This window comes from Chaetomium tenue (genome assembly GCF_020726465.1).
Source record: "Chaetomium tenue strain MPI-SDFR-AT-0079 chromosome Unknown F5144scaffold_1, whole genome shotgun sequence".
NCBI classification, from domain to species: Eukaryota; Fungi; Ascomycota; class Sordariomycetes; order Sordariales; family Chaetomiaceae; genus Chaetomium; species Chaetomium tenue.
This window is the reverse complement of record NW_027117329.1, coordinates 854,909-869,992: the sequence shown is the minus strand read 5'-3', so window position 1 is coordinate 869,992 and position 15,084 is coordinate 854,909. Positions and strand designations below refer to the sequence as shown.

Sequence of the window (15,084 nt, the reverse complement as noted above, 5' to 3'; positions counted from 1 at the left end):
GTAGCTCCTAAACTCCCAAGCTCCAATTTGTCACTGAGGTATTTGCCCTTTTTGTTCCAGAATGCAACCAGTGGCCCAGAGGCTGCATTCGAGCAAGACCCCTCAGGAGGCTGGCTGTCTGTCTTCTTCCTGGATTTTTAGCCCACTGTAATCGTCCAGCACCGGTGGTGCAAATCTGCCCATTTCCAACTCCGCCTTTTCCGAGTCGTCTCTGCATGGTGCTTCCCTCCCGGACTTTTCTCAGTTACCTGCACGTAGGGCGGTGACCACCAACACACAATCACTGGCCCTGGTCACCGCGGCTCCCCATCCTGAACCATAGGGCGGCGCTGAGAAACTTGGTCTAATGGAGATAATCGATCAATATGCCGCGGACTTTGTGGTCGAAATATACGAAGTATGCAGCCGGTCTGGATGTGACATTTGGGGAATGGCCGACGTGGATTTGGAGCAACAAGCAGAGCAATTTGTGAAGATAACAGCAAAAAGTCACCAAAGTCGGCAAAATCAACATGCCCCTCCTTCCTTGCTGTACTGGATGGGATACCGGTTGTTTGAGACGTACAGGGACGAGGGGCTCTGCCCTGCTTTAGATGGGGTTTGCACTGGTTTGGATGGACACGTCAAGCTCGCCGTCGCATGCTGCAACGCAGGCTTGAGTCTAGCGACAAACACCGCACACCGCACCGTACTCTTGTACAGGCTCCCAGAAATGTTGGCCAAGTTGTACGAAACCAAGGGGACAGGCGGGAGGTATCTCGACCAGAGTCTCGCCATTTCAAGGGAGCTTGTTCTGATAACAACCGGACCCGAAGGCGAGGATTGGCAGGCCCTCAGAACAGAAGCGCTGGAGCAAACCTCGACCGCCCTGGAGCATCGCTATGCGGAGAAGAAAGAACCGCGGGATCTATACGAAGCGCTCCACTTGTGTCAAGAGGCGCTACGTTTAACGAACGACCTTACGCGACAAGCGTCACTCCGAAGCAGGCTTGCTGAGATTCATAGAAGACGCTTTGAGATGGGCTGGGATCTGCCCCTCATCGATGAGGCCATTAGAGAGGGGACAGCGGTTTGCAATGCCTGCCGTGGCGACAAGGACACTCTCGCCCAAGCCCTGAGTATGCTCAGCGGCTATCACCACAGCAAATATGAGCACTCCCATCACCCCTCCGATCTCGAAAGCGCGGTCGATATCGCAACCCGGGCAGTGAAGCTAGAGCCGCAACCAATCCCTATCCGCATCGAGTGTCTCCTGAGCCGCTGCGTCGCACTTGGGAGCCGGTATACAAGAGACGGGAATCACACAGACATGGATGACGCTCTCAAGGCGGGGTTCGAAGCCTCCAACCTGGCTGGTAAAGACACTGTGTCTCGAGTCGCCATCTCTAGTACCCTTGCAGAATTGTATCTGGTACGTAACGCGCGTGAAGGACAGTTGTCTGACGCCGAAGAGGCGGGACGACAGGCGAAGATAGCTGTCGCTCTGGCGCCATTTGGGGTTGCCGCCCGTTTGTCGGCTCTCAGCATCCAGCTCTCAGCTGTGTGTGCTAGATATGTGGCAATTCCCGACTCCTCCATCCGCGACGAGGCCCAGGACATTGCAAACGAGATCGAGAAACACACATCGGAACAAGACCCTACCCTGGGACTCATTTGGATCAACCTGGGGTGGCTGCATCACTGCCGATACAGAGAAACAGAGAATATATGGCACCTAGAGTTGGCCATAGATGCGGCAAGGAAGGCAGTCAACCTCATTCTGGAGACCAGTCCGATACGCGCGGATGCTGAGGCCAGCCTCGGAGGGAGACTTCTGGGCCTTTACAAGAGAGATAGATTGGAAGCGACCCTGAACGAAGCGATCAAGTATCTTAAGACGGCAGAAGCTCGGGTCCCTGACAGCTCAAGCGTCAAGGCCCGTCACCTCGGGCACCTGGCTGCAGCGTTGATGAAGCGGTCCGATGCTACAAACGACAAGGACAAGCAGGACAGCGACCGAAAAGAAGCTCTGGCGATGTTTAAATCCGCCGCGGCCAACGAACTTGGCACTCCTAGTGATAGAATTGGCTGCGCTCAACGCGCCATTGAGATTCTGGTCGTTCAAGGGAAAACTTCCGAAGCCAAGGCGCTGGCCGACGAGGCAATGAAGCTTCTGCCTCTCGCGTGTCTTCGCTACACGTGCAAAGAAGACCAGCAGCGCGCCATGATGCGGATTCCGGGCTTCGCCTCGGAGGCGGCTTCGTTGAGTCTCTTAGCTAATGACGTTGAAAAGGCCGTAGAGTGGCTCGAGTTGGGCCGTGGCGTCATCCTCGGCTACACCATGGATGACGCGGCGGACTTGTCAACGCTGAGAGCAGATCACCCAGATTTTGTCCGTCGTTATGAGTCTCTCGTCAGACGGGGGTCTGCCGATCAGGTTGAAGCTTATCGTAACTTAGCACTCCCCGTACATCTTGCAGAAGGGTGGGAGGAGACCATCCAAGAGCACCTACAGGTGGCCAGCGGAGTGCGGGATGTGATTGCCGCTGCGCTGGGTAGGGAACAGAGGCAGGCCGCTCAGGACCTTAATCTCTGTATTGAGGAGATACGGAAATTGGAAGGCCACGAGAGATTCCGGATGCCACTCGTACCGGATGACTGGAAGGCACTCGCAAGCACCGGCCCGATCGTGATGGTGAACATGTCAGACATCGGCCGACATGCCATTCTCATTACCCCCAAAGACGTAACGGCAATCGAACTACAAGATTCACGCCGCGACAATGCAACGCATCGTCCTCAAAGAGTCTATCGGGGTCCCGGACAGGACCGTCCCACCGACCGAGACATCGTGGACGCAGATTCCCCGCAAACTGATCCCGGCATGGAGAGGTTTTCGAGTCTCTGGACCAACTGCGTGAGGCCTGTGCTCGAAAAGCTTAAGAAGATGGGATGCCTTCATGTTGCGGCCGACCAGGCTGAAAGGGGACTCCCGCGCGTTTGGTGGATTGGCTGCGGTGACGCCAGCTCGCTACCCTTCCACGCCGCTGGTCTCGACTTCAACGAGGGCTCAGCCAACAACGCGCTGAGCATTGTGTCATCCTACACCCCAACCCTCAAAGCCCTCGCATACTCACGGTCTCGTGCATTGCGTCTGTCGAGGTACCCACATGGCGGCCGCGATAACAAAGTGGTTACTTCTTCGATAGAACGGAGTATTACCTCGGTCCTAGGTAGTAGTAATAAGTCAGGGTCAGCTGTCAAGAACGGACCTGTCGAAGATGAGACAACAAGGGCAGGGCTGACGCCGCCCACGCAAGCACCATGTGCAGCAATTGCTGGCAGAACCAGTACGCCAGAGTCAATCCTGCTCGTGACGATGCCGACCACTCCTGGCCAGAGGGACCTACCCGGCGTTAACGCCGAAAGTAAGGCATTACGAGAGGCATGCAAAGACCACTATCTCATTGAGGAGCTTGAGCACCCCACCGCTGCCCAGGTGCTTGACAAATTCGTGGATTCAACCATTGTGCACTTCGCATGCCACGGCTTCTCGGACCCCGTGTACCCGTCCAACAGCCGGCTGATGCTGCAAAAGAATGGAATATCCACCAGTGCCACCACAACCGGCAAGAAGAATAAGCCCGTGCGCATAGTGGTTGAGGACAGACTGACGCTAAAGGATGTGTCTATCGCCGCGTTCGAGGCGGGTGGCGAGTCGCGCATCTGGCTCGCCGTGCTGTCTGCGTGCTCGACAGCTGAGACGCGGGCGATGTGGCTCGCCGACGAAGGGCTGCACCTGGCCGCGGGCTTCCAGGCGGCCGGGTTTGCCCACGTCGTCGGCACGCTGTGGCGGGCCGAGGACGACGCCTGCCGCCGCGTCACCGAGCACTTTTATACGTACTTGAATGGGGAGGCGGCGAAGAAGCGCGGGCGAGAGGCGGTCGTTGCAGAGGCTCTTTGGCATGCTGTTATGATGCTACGAAAAGAGACAGGGTGTGGACCTGATCTGTGGGCCCCGTTTGTTCATTTCGGTGTCTGAAGGGTTGATTGGTTTTGAGCTCCTACATTTGTAGGTCGTTTTGTAAGCGTCAAGTTTCACCACCCCCGTTTCCTTGCGTGCAGTTTTTGTTTGAACGGTCCCCAATGCACCGGTATTCCAGCCTTTGGAAAGAGATCAATGGTGTGGGAACGGCTTCCAATGGTATAGAATCTAGCACAGGTATTACATCTTCCTTTGGCTGCTGCGCAGTCCTTGTCAGTGGCACTGGGACCTTGCCATCATCGCATTCTATCTTGCTCAATATTCCGGCTGGTGTGAGTCTCTAGTGTCGTATAGTGTAATCTTGGACCCGGGGATCATGCGGCACTCCGCCTTTGAGATGGTGCCATTAACGTGCGTTTCCCCCAGCCCCTTTCTCCTTTTTGAACAGAAACGACCAACCCGACCCCGATGCTTTTGATGATGTCTCCTTTGCTGCATCCTCCATCTTCTTGAACGTGGCTTGCTGCAACACCATCCAGCGGCCCTCCATCTCATCTTGACTGATGGCAGGCTTCCCCGCGAGAGGGCTGGTGTCTTTATCCTCCGCGCCGTTGTAATCCCCATCCCCCACCCCGAGGACCTGGCATAAGGCAGCCGATTTGCCCAGGAGCCACTCTTGATGTTTCAGACCATGCTTCCAATGGTCCGGCAAGGCGGAGTAGCCAAGATAGGCGCCCAACAAGGCCCCGGCAAAGCATGCGTTTGTGTCGGCATCCCCACCGCGCATGATAAGATCTGTAATGAGCTGTTCAAAGAGGAGAGTCCGGCCCAACAAGCCGTTCTTGCTTGCTGCAAGCCTCCGAATCGCCATACGCAAGAGCACCACCCCCGATCCAAGTGTCTTGTACACATACCCGATTGCGGCCTGCTCATCCAGATTCAGCTTCTCCAAGTCAACCTCAGCACCAACATGCTTCCACAACTCCTCAATATCCAGCTCACCCCCATCCTGCCCCGTACCCTGGAACCACTTCAACCCCCGCTTCACCACCGCATCCACATCCGCCTCCACCACCACTTCCCCCCTCGCCAGCGCCCTCACCAACCCCGTCCCCACCACACACGCCAGCACACACCGCGGATCAAAATGCGTAACCCTTGACAGCGCCGCCGCAACCTCAAACGCCTCCTCCTCCGCCCGGAACAGACACACCAACCCCAGCGGATGCGTGCGCATCAGACTCCCATTCGGCGCCACGCGCCGCCCCGTCTTCTCCCAGTACTCGCGCGCCACGCGCTCCGGATCGGTGTCAAACCCCGCCGACGCCACCACCGTGCCCACCAGCCGCCCCAGCCCCAGCGGCATCGTCTCCAGCGGCCGGAAGCCCTGGCTCACCCACACGCGCAGCCGCTCCGCCAGGGCTTGTTGCGTGGGCATCGGGGGCAGCGGGTGCAACTCCGTCCCTTTGCCTTCAGCACCACCAGCAGTGCCGGTGCGCGCGGTATGCAAAAACGCCAGCAGCACCAGCAGCGCGTGGTCGGTGTCGTCGGTCCAGTCGCCGGGGAGTTTGGGGGCGCGGTGCGCGTCGAGTTTGAAGGGCGTCGGGGGTGTGTGCACGGCATGGTTACCGCCGCCGAGCGTGAACTTGCCGGTGGGGTAGGCGATGGCGGCCGTGGCGGCCGTCATGAATTCGGTGTAGAGGCCGATGGCGTCGCCGAGGGCGGAGCCGATGAGCGCGCCGGCGATACGGTCTTGCAGGGTGGCGTGGAGGAGGTGGGTTGTGGCGGAGGGGGGGAGGGTGGTGGTTGGGTTGGTCATGGTCGTGGTGGGGGGTTGCTTTGATGGTTGGGGTTGGGCGGTGTGTTGATGTGGTGAGACGGTGATACGAATATGGGAGATGGTGTTCTGGGAACAGGTTGGGCAATTATTCGGAATGGCTTTATTCCAGGCTGAATCGAAACCTGGGGTCAGGGATGCTCCGACACGTCACCGATCAGCCGCACTCGTCTTGCACGTGGTCGCTTGATGTTAGGCAACCACGATAATTGCAGGCGCCTGTTTACGCGATCACTTGGGTCACATTCCAATAACAGCATGTGTTTACGAATCAGTCGGTACACACTCCTCCTTTCGATGCGGCTGCGCGCTCATATCACCCATATCAAGCTTGTGAGTCCCTGAGCCCCTGAACAATGACAGGCCCTCAAAATCATGGCAACTGCTTTTCGTAGCGCTCCAATTGGCTTCCTGGTGCAATTTTGGGCTTGTCTTTTTTCCCGTACCAAGACCGCTAATACCAAGGCATTTAGTGTTGCTGAAGCAATTACGCGGCCTTAATAACCCGACTTCGCCCATTACTCGATCTTAATGCCGATCTTGCCAAAGTGCTTCTGCGCCCACTACTACAGCATTAACATTGCTCGTTATCCCAGCCTCGGGAAACTTACCATGTACTCATACGCCTCCTTTGCGGTATCCAGGGTAAACGTCTTCTTATCCAACACCGGGTGGATATCGTGCTTCTCGATTGTCTCAACCATCTCCTCGAGCAGCTCCTTCGACCCAACGTACACACCACGGACCGTGCACAGCCGTGACAGCGTTTCGATGATGTTTTCCTTCGGTGGGCTGCCTGACAGGAGCCCGATGACGGAGATGATGCCCTCCATCCTGATGGCGCGCAGGCTCTGCGTCATGGTGCCCTCGCCGCCGATCTCGATGATATGGTCAACGCCCTCGCCGTTTGGCGTCAGCTTGCGCGCCTCATCACCCCAGTTTGGGTTCTCGCGGTAGTTGAGGACGTGGTCAGCCCCAAGCTTCTTGAGGACCTCGCCCTTTGCGGCGGATGATGTGGTTGCGATGACAGTAGCACCAACCGCTTTAGCAAACTAGAACATGGCTGTTAGCTCACCACTCTTCCCTCCCCTAACAGAAAGAAAAGAAACCTCCCCGCAAGACATACCTGCAACCCAAACAAGCCCACCCCACCCGTGCCCTGCACCACCAACGTCTCCCCCTTCTTCAAGCGCCTCAACCCAAACAGCGCATTCCACGCCGTCAGCGCCGCGCACCCCAGCGTGGCAGCCTCCACAAAATCCAAGTTAGCCGGCATGCGCACGACGCCGGTGCGGTGGAAGGCGGCAAAGCGGCGCAGCGTGCCATCGACACACCCGCCGAGCCCCGTGCGCGTGGCCGCCGTGTCGATGGCGCCCTTCTGATGGCCCTGGTTGAAGAGCGGGAGCACGCGGTCGCCCGCCTTCCATTCCGTCACGTTGCTGCCGACGGAGTGGATGGTGCCCGCGCCGTCGGAGCCCGCGATGATGGGCAGGTCGAGAGGGAAGAAGTATTTTCCCTGGAGGGGGGTGGGTTAGTGGTGTTTTGGAGGGTTGATGGGCGATGGTTGGGTGGGGAGAGGGGAAGGAGACCTAAGGGGGGGGGGTTCCATACCTGAGGAATGATTAGGTCGCGGAAGTTGAGGGATGCTCCCTGCATCTGGACCAGTACGTCATCAGCACCGACCTCAGGGATGGGTCCATCTTGGTAGACGAGAGTGCTAAAGCCCTCTCCGGTGCCCTGGACGAGCCACTGCTTTTGCGAAGTGGGAAGAGACATGTTGCTGGAGCCTGGGTGGTTGTTGGGGTTGTGATAGTGTGACTGGTCGTGGGTTAATGAATTTCTGACAGCTCTTCGACGAAGGCGCCATCCTCATTTATATGCCTCGGGGGGCGTTTGACATCATGACGGCGCCACGCTAAGTCTGGAACACTGTGGTGAATGCTTTGCCCGTGATGGTGATGTGAATTTTGTGATAAGCTCTCCACAAAAGCGATCTTGGCAAACTTCTTGACAAGCATTTCCACTAACGACAGGAATTAGTCAGATCGGCTATTCAGATCTGTTCGCCGTATAGAATAGCGCTCATTTGGTCTGTTCTTGGTGATCCACCGGGTTAAAGATTCCAACCTTTCGCAAGGCAAGCAAGGGTAAGTAAACTAGATAAGTGGCACCCGGGGGCCAGAGGACTACTCATTAGTCGGGGGCCAGAGGACTACTCATTAGTCAGGGTCCGAACAATAGCGGATATCCGGGGATAAGTCTGTGATCCTTAGCGCGTGGCTTGGAGGATCTATGTGCCGAAAGCCCTGACCATGTTCGTGATTTGTCAAATTCGCAGGCTGCGTCTGCTCCGAGTACCGTGCGAGAGGGGAAGCTTCGGTGTCAGCCAAGTCAGCAGGCCAAAAGGTATCAGCCGAGGTGCCTAGATGACTTTCTTGCGTTTTGTGAACATGGAAAGTGAAACAGGACCTGGGTGGCTGATGTCCCATTTTGGCGTTCACATAACGGCAACCTAAAAACACAAACCAACTGGCGAGGATGTAGCCCAATGTGATTTATGGATGTAGTGAAGCTACGCAATCCTCGAACCACGCGGCTATTTACACAAAACCAAAAAGGAACGCCCGTAAGGTCATTGGAAGGAAAAATAGAAAAAGAGAGGCATCGCTGCCGGGAATTGAGCCCGACGTGGGGGTCGAACCCACAACCTTGAGATGTGTTGAGATATAAGAGTCTCACGCTCTACCGATTGAGCTAGCCGGGCAGGCTAGATAAGTTGTTGAGGTCGGCTCCAGAAATGGAAGTCGAGTACCCGTTACTGACCCGCTCAGGGGTGGTCTTCGAGGATTGAAGGCGGCACTGTTACGTAGGATGCTGCAATAAAGAAGGCTCATAAGAGTTGAACTCGGGGACGTTGAAAAGAGAGTGGTTGCAATTATTACGGTCTGCAAATGGAGTATAGCCCGACAAGTATAGAAAACATATCGCCAATACCTTCCACGGCATTACAGTCTTATGCTCATCCTGGCAACGTTTTTGCCCACAACCACAACCTCCCCCGCATGGTTGCTTGCGCCTGAAACTCCCGCCTTCAGGCTTATGCTCTCTCCCGGCCAGAGCGTGACATAATTGTCCTCCCACGTCACTGGCAGCACATCATTCCCGTGCTTATCCACCAGGTTCAGACTCACGAAGAACGCCGGGACATCGGACTTGTTCTTTAGTGTGACGTGCACATGATGACCGTTCCGAACACCGTGAGCATGAACCACTGCGGGCTGAAGCTCGTTCAACGCGGTGTAGTCGGAGTGGTTGCTCACAGGGGTGTAGTACCAGTCCGAACTCGCCCAGTCCAAGACATCCGGCTCTTTCGCAACCCAATACACGTTCCGGCTGAGCACAGTCTCTTTCACAGGGCCATCGTAAAGAACCAACCGCAGGAATACCACGTCCGTAACGTTCCCCAGTACCTCCGCAAGAGACGCAATGTTCTTGCTGGTATTAGGGGTCGTCGCAATCGCCACCGAATCCCTGTGCACAACCTTCCCCTTCGGATCCAGAACCTCGATTTCCACCTTTCTTTCCCCATGCTTGTCCAACGACCGATTCACTAGCCATACCCCTTTTTTGACGTAGTCGAATGCAGCGTTCTCCATCCTCAAGCCCGCCTTGGCCCCGAAATAACTCCCCGCCGGCCGCATGTAGTAGTCCCACAGGTTCCAGTGCAAGCTCGGCCAGGCGTTGTTGAGCATCCAGTAGATCAGCCCGGTGGCAGGGTGGTCGGCGCTCCACATGGCCGTGTACGCCTCCATCTGTGCCCGCGTCGCCTCATAATCCATCAGCTGCGCCTTCATGAGATAGTCATGCAGACTCGTCGGCGTCCCCCACCGATTCCACAACTCCGTGTTGTAAATCTCCCTCGTCTCAAACTGCGACGTCTCCCTCGACATGTGATACAGGCTCTTATTCGGACTCTTCCACAAATCCTCCATCTCCGCCTCTCCCAAAAACTTCCTCAGCGACCCCAACTCCGGCGTGCCCACACCCGCCCCCAACTCCGACCCAAACCCAAACGCCGCCCCAAACCGCTCCTCCGCCGGCTCCGTATCCCACCAATACCCCGGCGGCACCCAATCATACGGCCCCGCCATCTTCAGTCCACTCGGACCCGTCTGCTCGGAGAACCCCCTCTTCGACGCGGACCCCAGCACCGGCAACTGCCAACTCACCTGCTCCAGCGCCTGCAAATACCCCTCCGTGGCCCTCTCATCCGGCCAAAAATCACTCCCAATCACAAACCCCAACACGCTCGGATGCGCCTGCATCATGGCCCCCTCATGCCTCATCCCCCTCTGTGCCACCGCATAATCCTCCGCATCCCACACGGGGACCGGACTCACCGCCAAGTCGGGGTTGTAGCTCCAGGCCTCCCACTTGTCGCAGCACTCCCAGCCGGCGAGCAGCATGATGCCGGCGCGGTCGGCGGCGGCGTAGAGCGCCGGGTGCTCGTCTTTGCCTTCGAGGCGGATGGTGTTGAGGCCGAGGTCGAGGGCGTAGTGCAACTCGGAGGACCATTTGGTGGGGGAGAAGCGCAGGAAGAGGTTGGGGGTGTAGCCGGCGCCGAGGACTTGGAAGGGGCGGGCGTTGATGTGGAAGGTGGTGTCGTTGTGGGCGTTGAGGGTGGTGGTTACCGTGCGGAGGCCGAAGGTGGTGGTGGTGTGGTCCGAGGGGTGGGTGGTGTGGGCGGGGGTGGTGGTGAGGGTAGCGGTGTAAAGAGGTTGGGCGCCCCATTGGCGCGGCCACCAGATTTTGGGGTTGGTGATGGTTGTGGAGAGGACGAGTTCCGTGTTGGATAGGGGGGATAGGGTGCGGGTTTCTCTCACGGTGATGGGGTGCCCTCCTGAGTCGGAGGTGATGTGAGCTACGACTGTGACGGTGACGGTGGTATTCTCGAGGTTGTGGGCCTGCGTTTTGAGGGTGACGTTGGCTGGCTCGTCCCCAAGCGTAGGTCCCAGTTGTGTGACAACCCGTAGCGGCTCAAGCATCACTGCTCCCGTCTGCTTGATCTCAATATCGCGCCAGATACCAGTGCCGTTGTCTGCTGGCCAGGGGTTCCAGTCCACCCACCCGAGGGCAAGGTCGTGATAGTAATCGGTTGGGTGCACCTGGATCGCGAGCGCATTGTGGGAACCAACGACCTTGGTGATGTCGTAGTTGTTCCCTACGTATGAGCCTACTTGCTGCAATGAAGATGCAACCTCTTTCCCATTGAGAAAGATATCGGCCCGGGACGATATCCCGTGGGTCTGCAAAAAGAAGTGCTGGCCAGGCTCAAGCTTGAGCGGGAACTCGTGTCGGTAAATCCATGGCACCGAGAACTGTTTCTCGTCGACAGTGCGCAGGTTCTCCGAGTAAAACAATTCTTCCTGATCATACACCCCGGCTTCGATCAGGCAGCCCATAAGGGTGCATTTGGAGTTGTCGACGTGATGCCATGACGTGGTGTCGACGCCGGTTTGTGAAAGTACTTCAAGGTTGGTTCCCGTCTCAGCGGAAGACTGCAAATGCCATGACGGAATGGTGACCGTTGTACCTGGCAAAGATACGAGAGCCCCGACACTTGTTTGGGTTTGGGCTGCAAGAAAAGCGGCAACGGCCACCCGTTTTGCATGCATCTTGTCGGCCCCCAATTTGTTGTTTAAGACGTTGAGTGTAGGTGGACGTGAGACTTTCCGCCCCAGAAGCGGCGGGAAAGTCGCAACTATAAATTCCTGCAGGCACGACCAGCCAGTCCCTGATATAAGTACTACCTAATAAAACGGCAACCTGCTTGACATGGTGATCGTCGGAACCTTGTTTGTTGATTATTCCCCGCGGGCCAAGTCCTCCCCGCACTCTGAGCCAACGTTACACACATATTGATGTCTCACGCCGCGGCCACTCGCCTCAAATGGCTATTTACCGGACCATAACTTGCCGTTTTTGGCCATGCTCCTTCCAAGACCCGACCGATGCAAGCGGGGCGAACCGGGACGGATACAGAAGGCGATGGGTGATTTTCGGACGAGTTACAGGACCACTTTATAAGTAGGACCTTGGCGCCTGTCGGAAACACGCAGGCAGTGCACCGGATTATATGGCGACGCAATTGCCTACTTGGCAGTAGGATTGTTTGGTCGATGCCTACCTCACACGGAATTGCTTGTGCCCCTTTTCTGCACTTTTATGCCAAGCAGACGAGGAAACCGTCAATGGGCATTGGCAATGAACGAAAATGTTTATCAAGTCCAACTGGCATTTGGAACTATCCATTGCCATTCATTGTGACTATAGTCGCGGGGGTTTAATACCATGACTTGCACGCCTCCTACCGCGGGAAAAAGTACCTACCTGGAGTGGTGCGATCAAATCGCAGAGGTCCCAACTGTGCCTCTAACCGTCAAAAACTACAGATTCACTAGATATGGCTGTTCGTGCCCAAGGTCGAGCGCAACTTCAAGGCAATAAGCAAACCTCCTTCAGCCGATTATTCACTACATGTTCAAGACCCCCCTATACCCGACCACCCAGACTCCCGAACGTACGAGTCATGCGGTCGCGACACAATATCAACCGCAGACATCAAGATTCCGAAGATTGTACAACATTACCAGGATCAAAAAATGACAATGAAGGACTACCGGAATTCCTTCAAGTTACTATGGGCTTTGGAAATTTATAATGTGGTCGGGGCACTCCGCCGGGGGGGGGGGGGGGGGGGTCTGGAGGTTATCACAACGACGGGTCCTCACCTTTATTCCTAGAGTTAAAACGATTATATGCGCCAAGGTACCTAACAACCCAAGGTTATAAACCGCCTCCGGTATTAGATAGGTGGTAATAGATGGTCTTAGTCTAGCATCATGAATACACATTGATATTTGGGCAATCCTCCCTCCTGTGATACATTTCTGAGGTTCATGAACATCTTAGAGCCAAGCAAATACAAATCCAGGCACAGGCACAGTCAAACCACAACACACAAGAGTGGAAATGGGCTGCAACTAGCCTCGGGGGCTTCTCGGCGTACCTGAGTCAGTTACAAACTTGAAGATACTCCTGTGGATCTGATCTCGCTTCCATCTCGCGTCTCGCTCCACGACAGGGGCACAACCCTCACGGCCCACATCCGCTCCAAAGGCACAAAAACTCGCAACATAATGCAGGCTCCGCTCGCCGTTGCAACAACATCGGAACCACATCTGATTCAATCGGGTATGGTGTAGCGGTAACATCGTTGACTCTCACTTCTCAGGAGTGACTGCTCTCTCAACAGCCCCGGGTTCGACTCCCGGTATCCGAGTCACTTTTTGCCGCCGTCCCCTCCATCGGTACTAGGAGTGCATGCATAATGCATGCCCTCTCTACCTCACCAACCTTTGGTGGTGCTGCCGAGACTTTCATGGTTGTAATAGAATCTGGTACGTGAGGTATTGACTGGCCTCTGTGGAGGGAGATATGAGACAAGAGATGAGAATAGTACTACCTTTTTTTCTGGACCGTCCAGCTCTAGCTCATCAGCGTCCTGGCTGCGAGGCAACTTTTTCCCGAACTTTCTTCCTTCGCAACCACATGTTCATTCGGCGATATGTGCCCCAATTTCGGCGTGCCATCCCTCCCTGACGGTGCAATAGTCTCGCTGGGGAGCCTCGCCTTCAACGTGGATGCCCCGAGGTTGATAATATTGCAGGGGAGTGCAAATACACCATCTGAGTTAAGGGATTGGGATTAGGATTGTCGCACTGGTATTTCTCGTCCTAGATTCATGGACGACAATTCCTGGGACGTTGTAGCTGCTGTGTCCTGGCTGGACGAGGTAACTTGTGTCCGGCGGCTATCTTCATGTTGGAGCAGTGGATCTCCAACGATCTCGACGCGTAGCGAGCTGTGAAACGCTGGTATACTGCTTGCGGGTCTCGACGCCAAGAGAACGGGAATGTGGTCCGAAGCCTCTGTCATTAAGGTTCCGTTTAGATTCTTGCACGGTGGTGTGGGGGGACTGGGTAACTTGAGCTTCCTGAGGATCACAGCAAGCTAGGTACCTGTGTTGATAATGTCACCCTTTCAACACTTGTTGTTCTGCCTCCATGTTTCCATAGAAGATGTGAAAGAAAAGAATGGCGTTGGTGTACATACAAGGGAACTCGTTTTAACTGCCTGGCAGCCAAACCATCCGTCTCACGTCATATTGCGCCATCCCCTAGTTCTGGGAGCGAAGTACGTTCGGGATGACGGGGACGTCGTCGGCGAGGGGGGTGTTGGGTAGAAATCTCGAAGCCGACTTTCAGCCCCTTCTCCTCGCCGCTGATATTCCATCATAGTGGTGCAAGCCGCAGTCCTTGATGCGGGTGTTGGGAGACGTTCCTCCCAAAGACCTTGCACTGGGCATGGATTTCGGTAACACAATCTGGCTAACAGATAGGGTTGTTGGAGAGCGCCGACTTGAATGAGAATGGATTGTACAGCCCCTGCTTCGGGATGTGTCTGTGGGCATGGTGTGTACCTGCTTGCAATCTGTCACACGGTACGGTTTCATCACCGAGCTTTTACTGCGGCAGCAACGGTCCGAATTTGTCTTGACAGAAAGCCCTTCAGCCAAGAGGATTCCATATCCCCCAAGACCTAGTTTTCCCTGGGTCTCTCAGAGACACACCTGACCCTGGTTTTATGCCCAACTCACCATCAAGTACCTGTCTTGAGAACGGCGGCCAGTGTTGAGACGCTTGCAGTGAGGATTGAGTTGGGAACCAACATGTTAATTGAGCGAAGATCTCTGCCGCTCAACGTATTGCAGCAAATGTAGACATATATTAAAATGTGAGGAAATGCTTCCGTGCAATGGCTGGCGTATCCCAAGCCTATTTATTTAGAGATCTACAACGGTTCTCGACCAACCCGGTTTCCAAGCGATGGTTAATTCTAAGCCACCTATAGCAGCCTGCTAACGCTGAATGTTCCTGGCTCAGGTTACATTGCCGTTAGCTTTGCCAGCAAAGAGGTTGTTGGTATCGTCGCAGCTTGCGGCGCTTCAGGACGAGCCGCCTATTCGCGGGTCTTTTTGTCGCCGGAAAGCTTTCGGGTTACGGGACTTCTAGGCATGTTCCATGGGCTTGAGTCTGCTGGTGACGCCGTTCCAGCGAGTGAAGAAGGGTCGCTTGGAGAAGGTCTAAGAGTTGTGAATTAGCCGCGCCAATCGGCTCGGTACTACTCCCTTTCCCATTTTGGGTGCCATTGGCCTCTCGCT

General features: G+C 55.7%; 4 protein-coding genes and 2 non-coding genes across 6 annotated transcripts; 2 read left to right on the top strand and 4 right to left on the bottom strand.

Annotated features, from left to right (window-relative positions):
• Positions 1–76: 76 nt before the first annotated feature.
• On the top strand, positions 77–4,159 carry F5144DRAFT_553256 (CHAT domain-containing protein). The gene has a single exon (XM_066787790.1). The coding sequence runs from the start codon at positions 347–349 to the stop codon at positions 4,019–4,021; it is 3,675 nt and encodes a 1,224-aa protein (XP_066647803.1). The 5' UTR covers positions 77–346; the 3' UTR covers positions 4,022–4,159.
• F5144DRAFT_521937 (ADP-ribosylglycohydrolase-domain-containing protein) lies at positions 4,160–5,980 on the bottom strand. Its single transcript, XM_066786731.1, has one exon. It carries the CDS (start codon positions 5,781–5,783, stop codon positions 4,371–4,373), a length of 1,413 nt encoding a protein of 470 aa, XP_066647802.1. The 5' UTR covers positions 5,784–5,980; the 3' UTR covers positions 4,160–4,370.
• Positions 5,981–6,038: 58 nt separating this feature from the next.
• On the bottom strand, positions 6,039–8,053 carry F5144DRAFT_500701 (alcohol dehydrogenase-like protein). The gene is made up of 5 exons (XM_066786375.1): positions 8,020–8,053; positions 7,413–7,993; positions 6,928–7,317; positions 6,413–6,853; positions 6,039–6,364 (listed from the first exon to the last, which is right to left on the bottom strand). The coding sequence occupies exons 2-5, from the start codon at positions 7,575–7,577 to the stop codon at positions 6,320–6,322; spliced, it is 1,041 nt and encodes a 346-aa protein (XP_066647801.1). The 5' UTR covers positions 7,578–7,993; positions 8,020–8,053; the 3' UTR covers positions 6,039–6,319.
• Positions 8,054–8,481: 428 nt separating this feature from the next.
• F5144DRAFT_t4 lies at positions 8,482–8,565 on the bottom strand. The gene has a single exon. It is a non-coding gene; the product is annotated as a tRNA-Lys (tRNA).
• A 149-nt stretch (positions 8,566–8,714) lies between these two features.
• On the bottom strand, positions 8,715–11,651 carry F5144DRAFT_500698 (glycoside hydrolase superfamily). The gene has a single exon (XM_066786374.1). It carries the CDS (start codon positions 11,474–11,476, stop codon positions 8,807–8,809), a length of 2,670 nt encoding a protein of 889 aa, XP_066647800.1. The 5' UTR covers positions 11,477–11,651; the 3' UTR covers positions 8,715–8,806.
• Positions 11,652–13,051: 1,400 nt separating this feature from the next.
• F5144DRAFT_t27 lies at positions 13,052–13,143 on the top strand. Its single transcript has one exon. It is a non-coding gene; the product is annotated as a tRNA-Glu (tRNA).
• The last annotated feature ends 1,941 nt before the right edge of the window (positions 13,144–15,084 follow it).

What these genes read in the sequence shown, in the direction of transcription:
- F5144DRAFT_521937 (XM_066786731.1), bottom strand. Translation starts at nt 5,783, where the DNA reads ATGACCAACCCAACCACCACCCTCCCCCCCTCCGCCACAACCCACCTC.
- F5144DRAFT_500698 (XM_066786374.1), bottom strand. Translation starts at nt 11,476, where the DNA reads ATGCATGCAAAACGGGTGGCCGTTGCCGCTTTTCTTGCAGCCCAAACC.
- F5144DRAFT_553256 (XM_066787790.1), top strand. Translation starts at nt 347, where the DNA reads ATGGAGATAATCGATCAATATGCCGCGGACTTTGTGGTCGAAATATAC.
- F5144DRAFT_500701 (XM_066786375.1), bottom strand. Translation starts at nt 7,577, where the DNA reads ATGTCTCTTCCCACTTCGCAAAAGCAGTGGCTCGTCCAGGGCACCGGA. An exon ending in GCGACCTAATCATTCCTCAG is followed by an intron (nt 7,318 to 7,412) that starts GTATGGAACCCC and finishes ACCCCCCTCCAG; the next exon opens with GGAAAATACTTCTTCCCTCT. An exon ending in TGGGCTTGTTTGGGTTGCAG is followed by an intron (nt 6,854 to 6,927) that starts GTATGTCTTGCG and finishes GCCATGTTCTAG; the next exon opens with TTTGCTAAAGCGGTTGGTGC.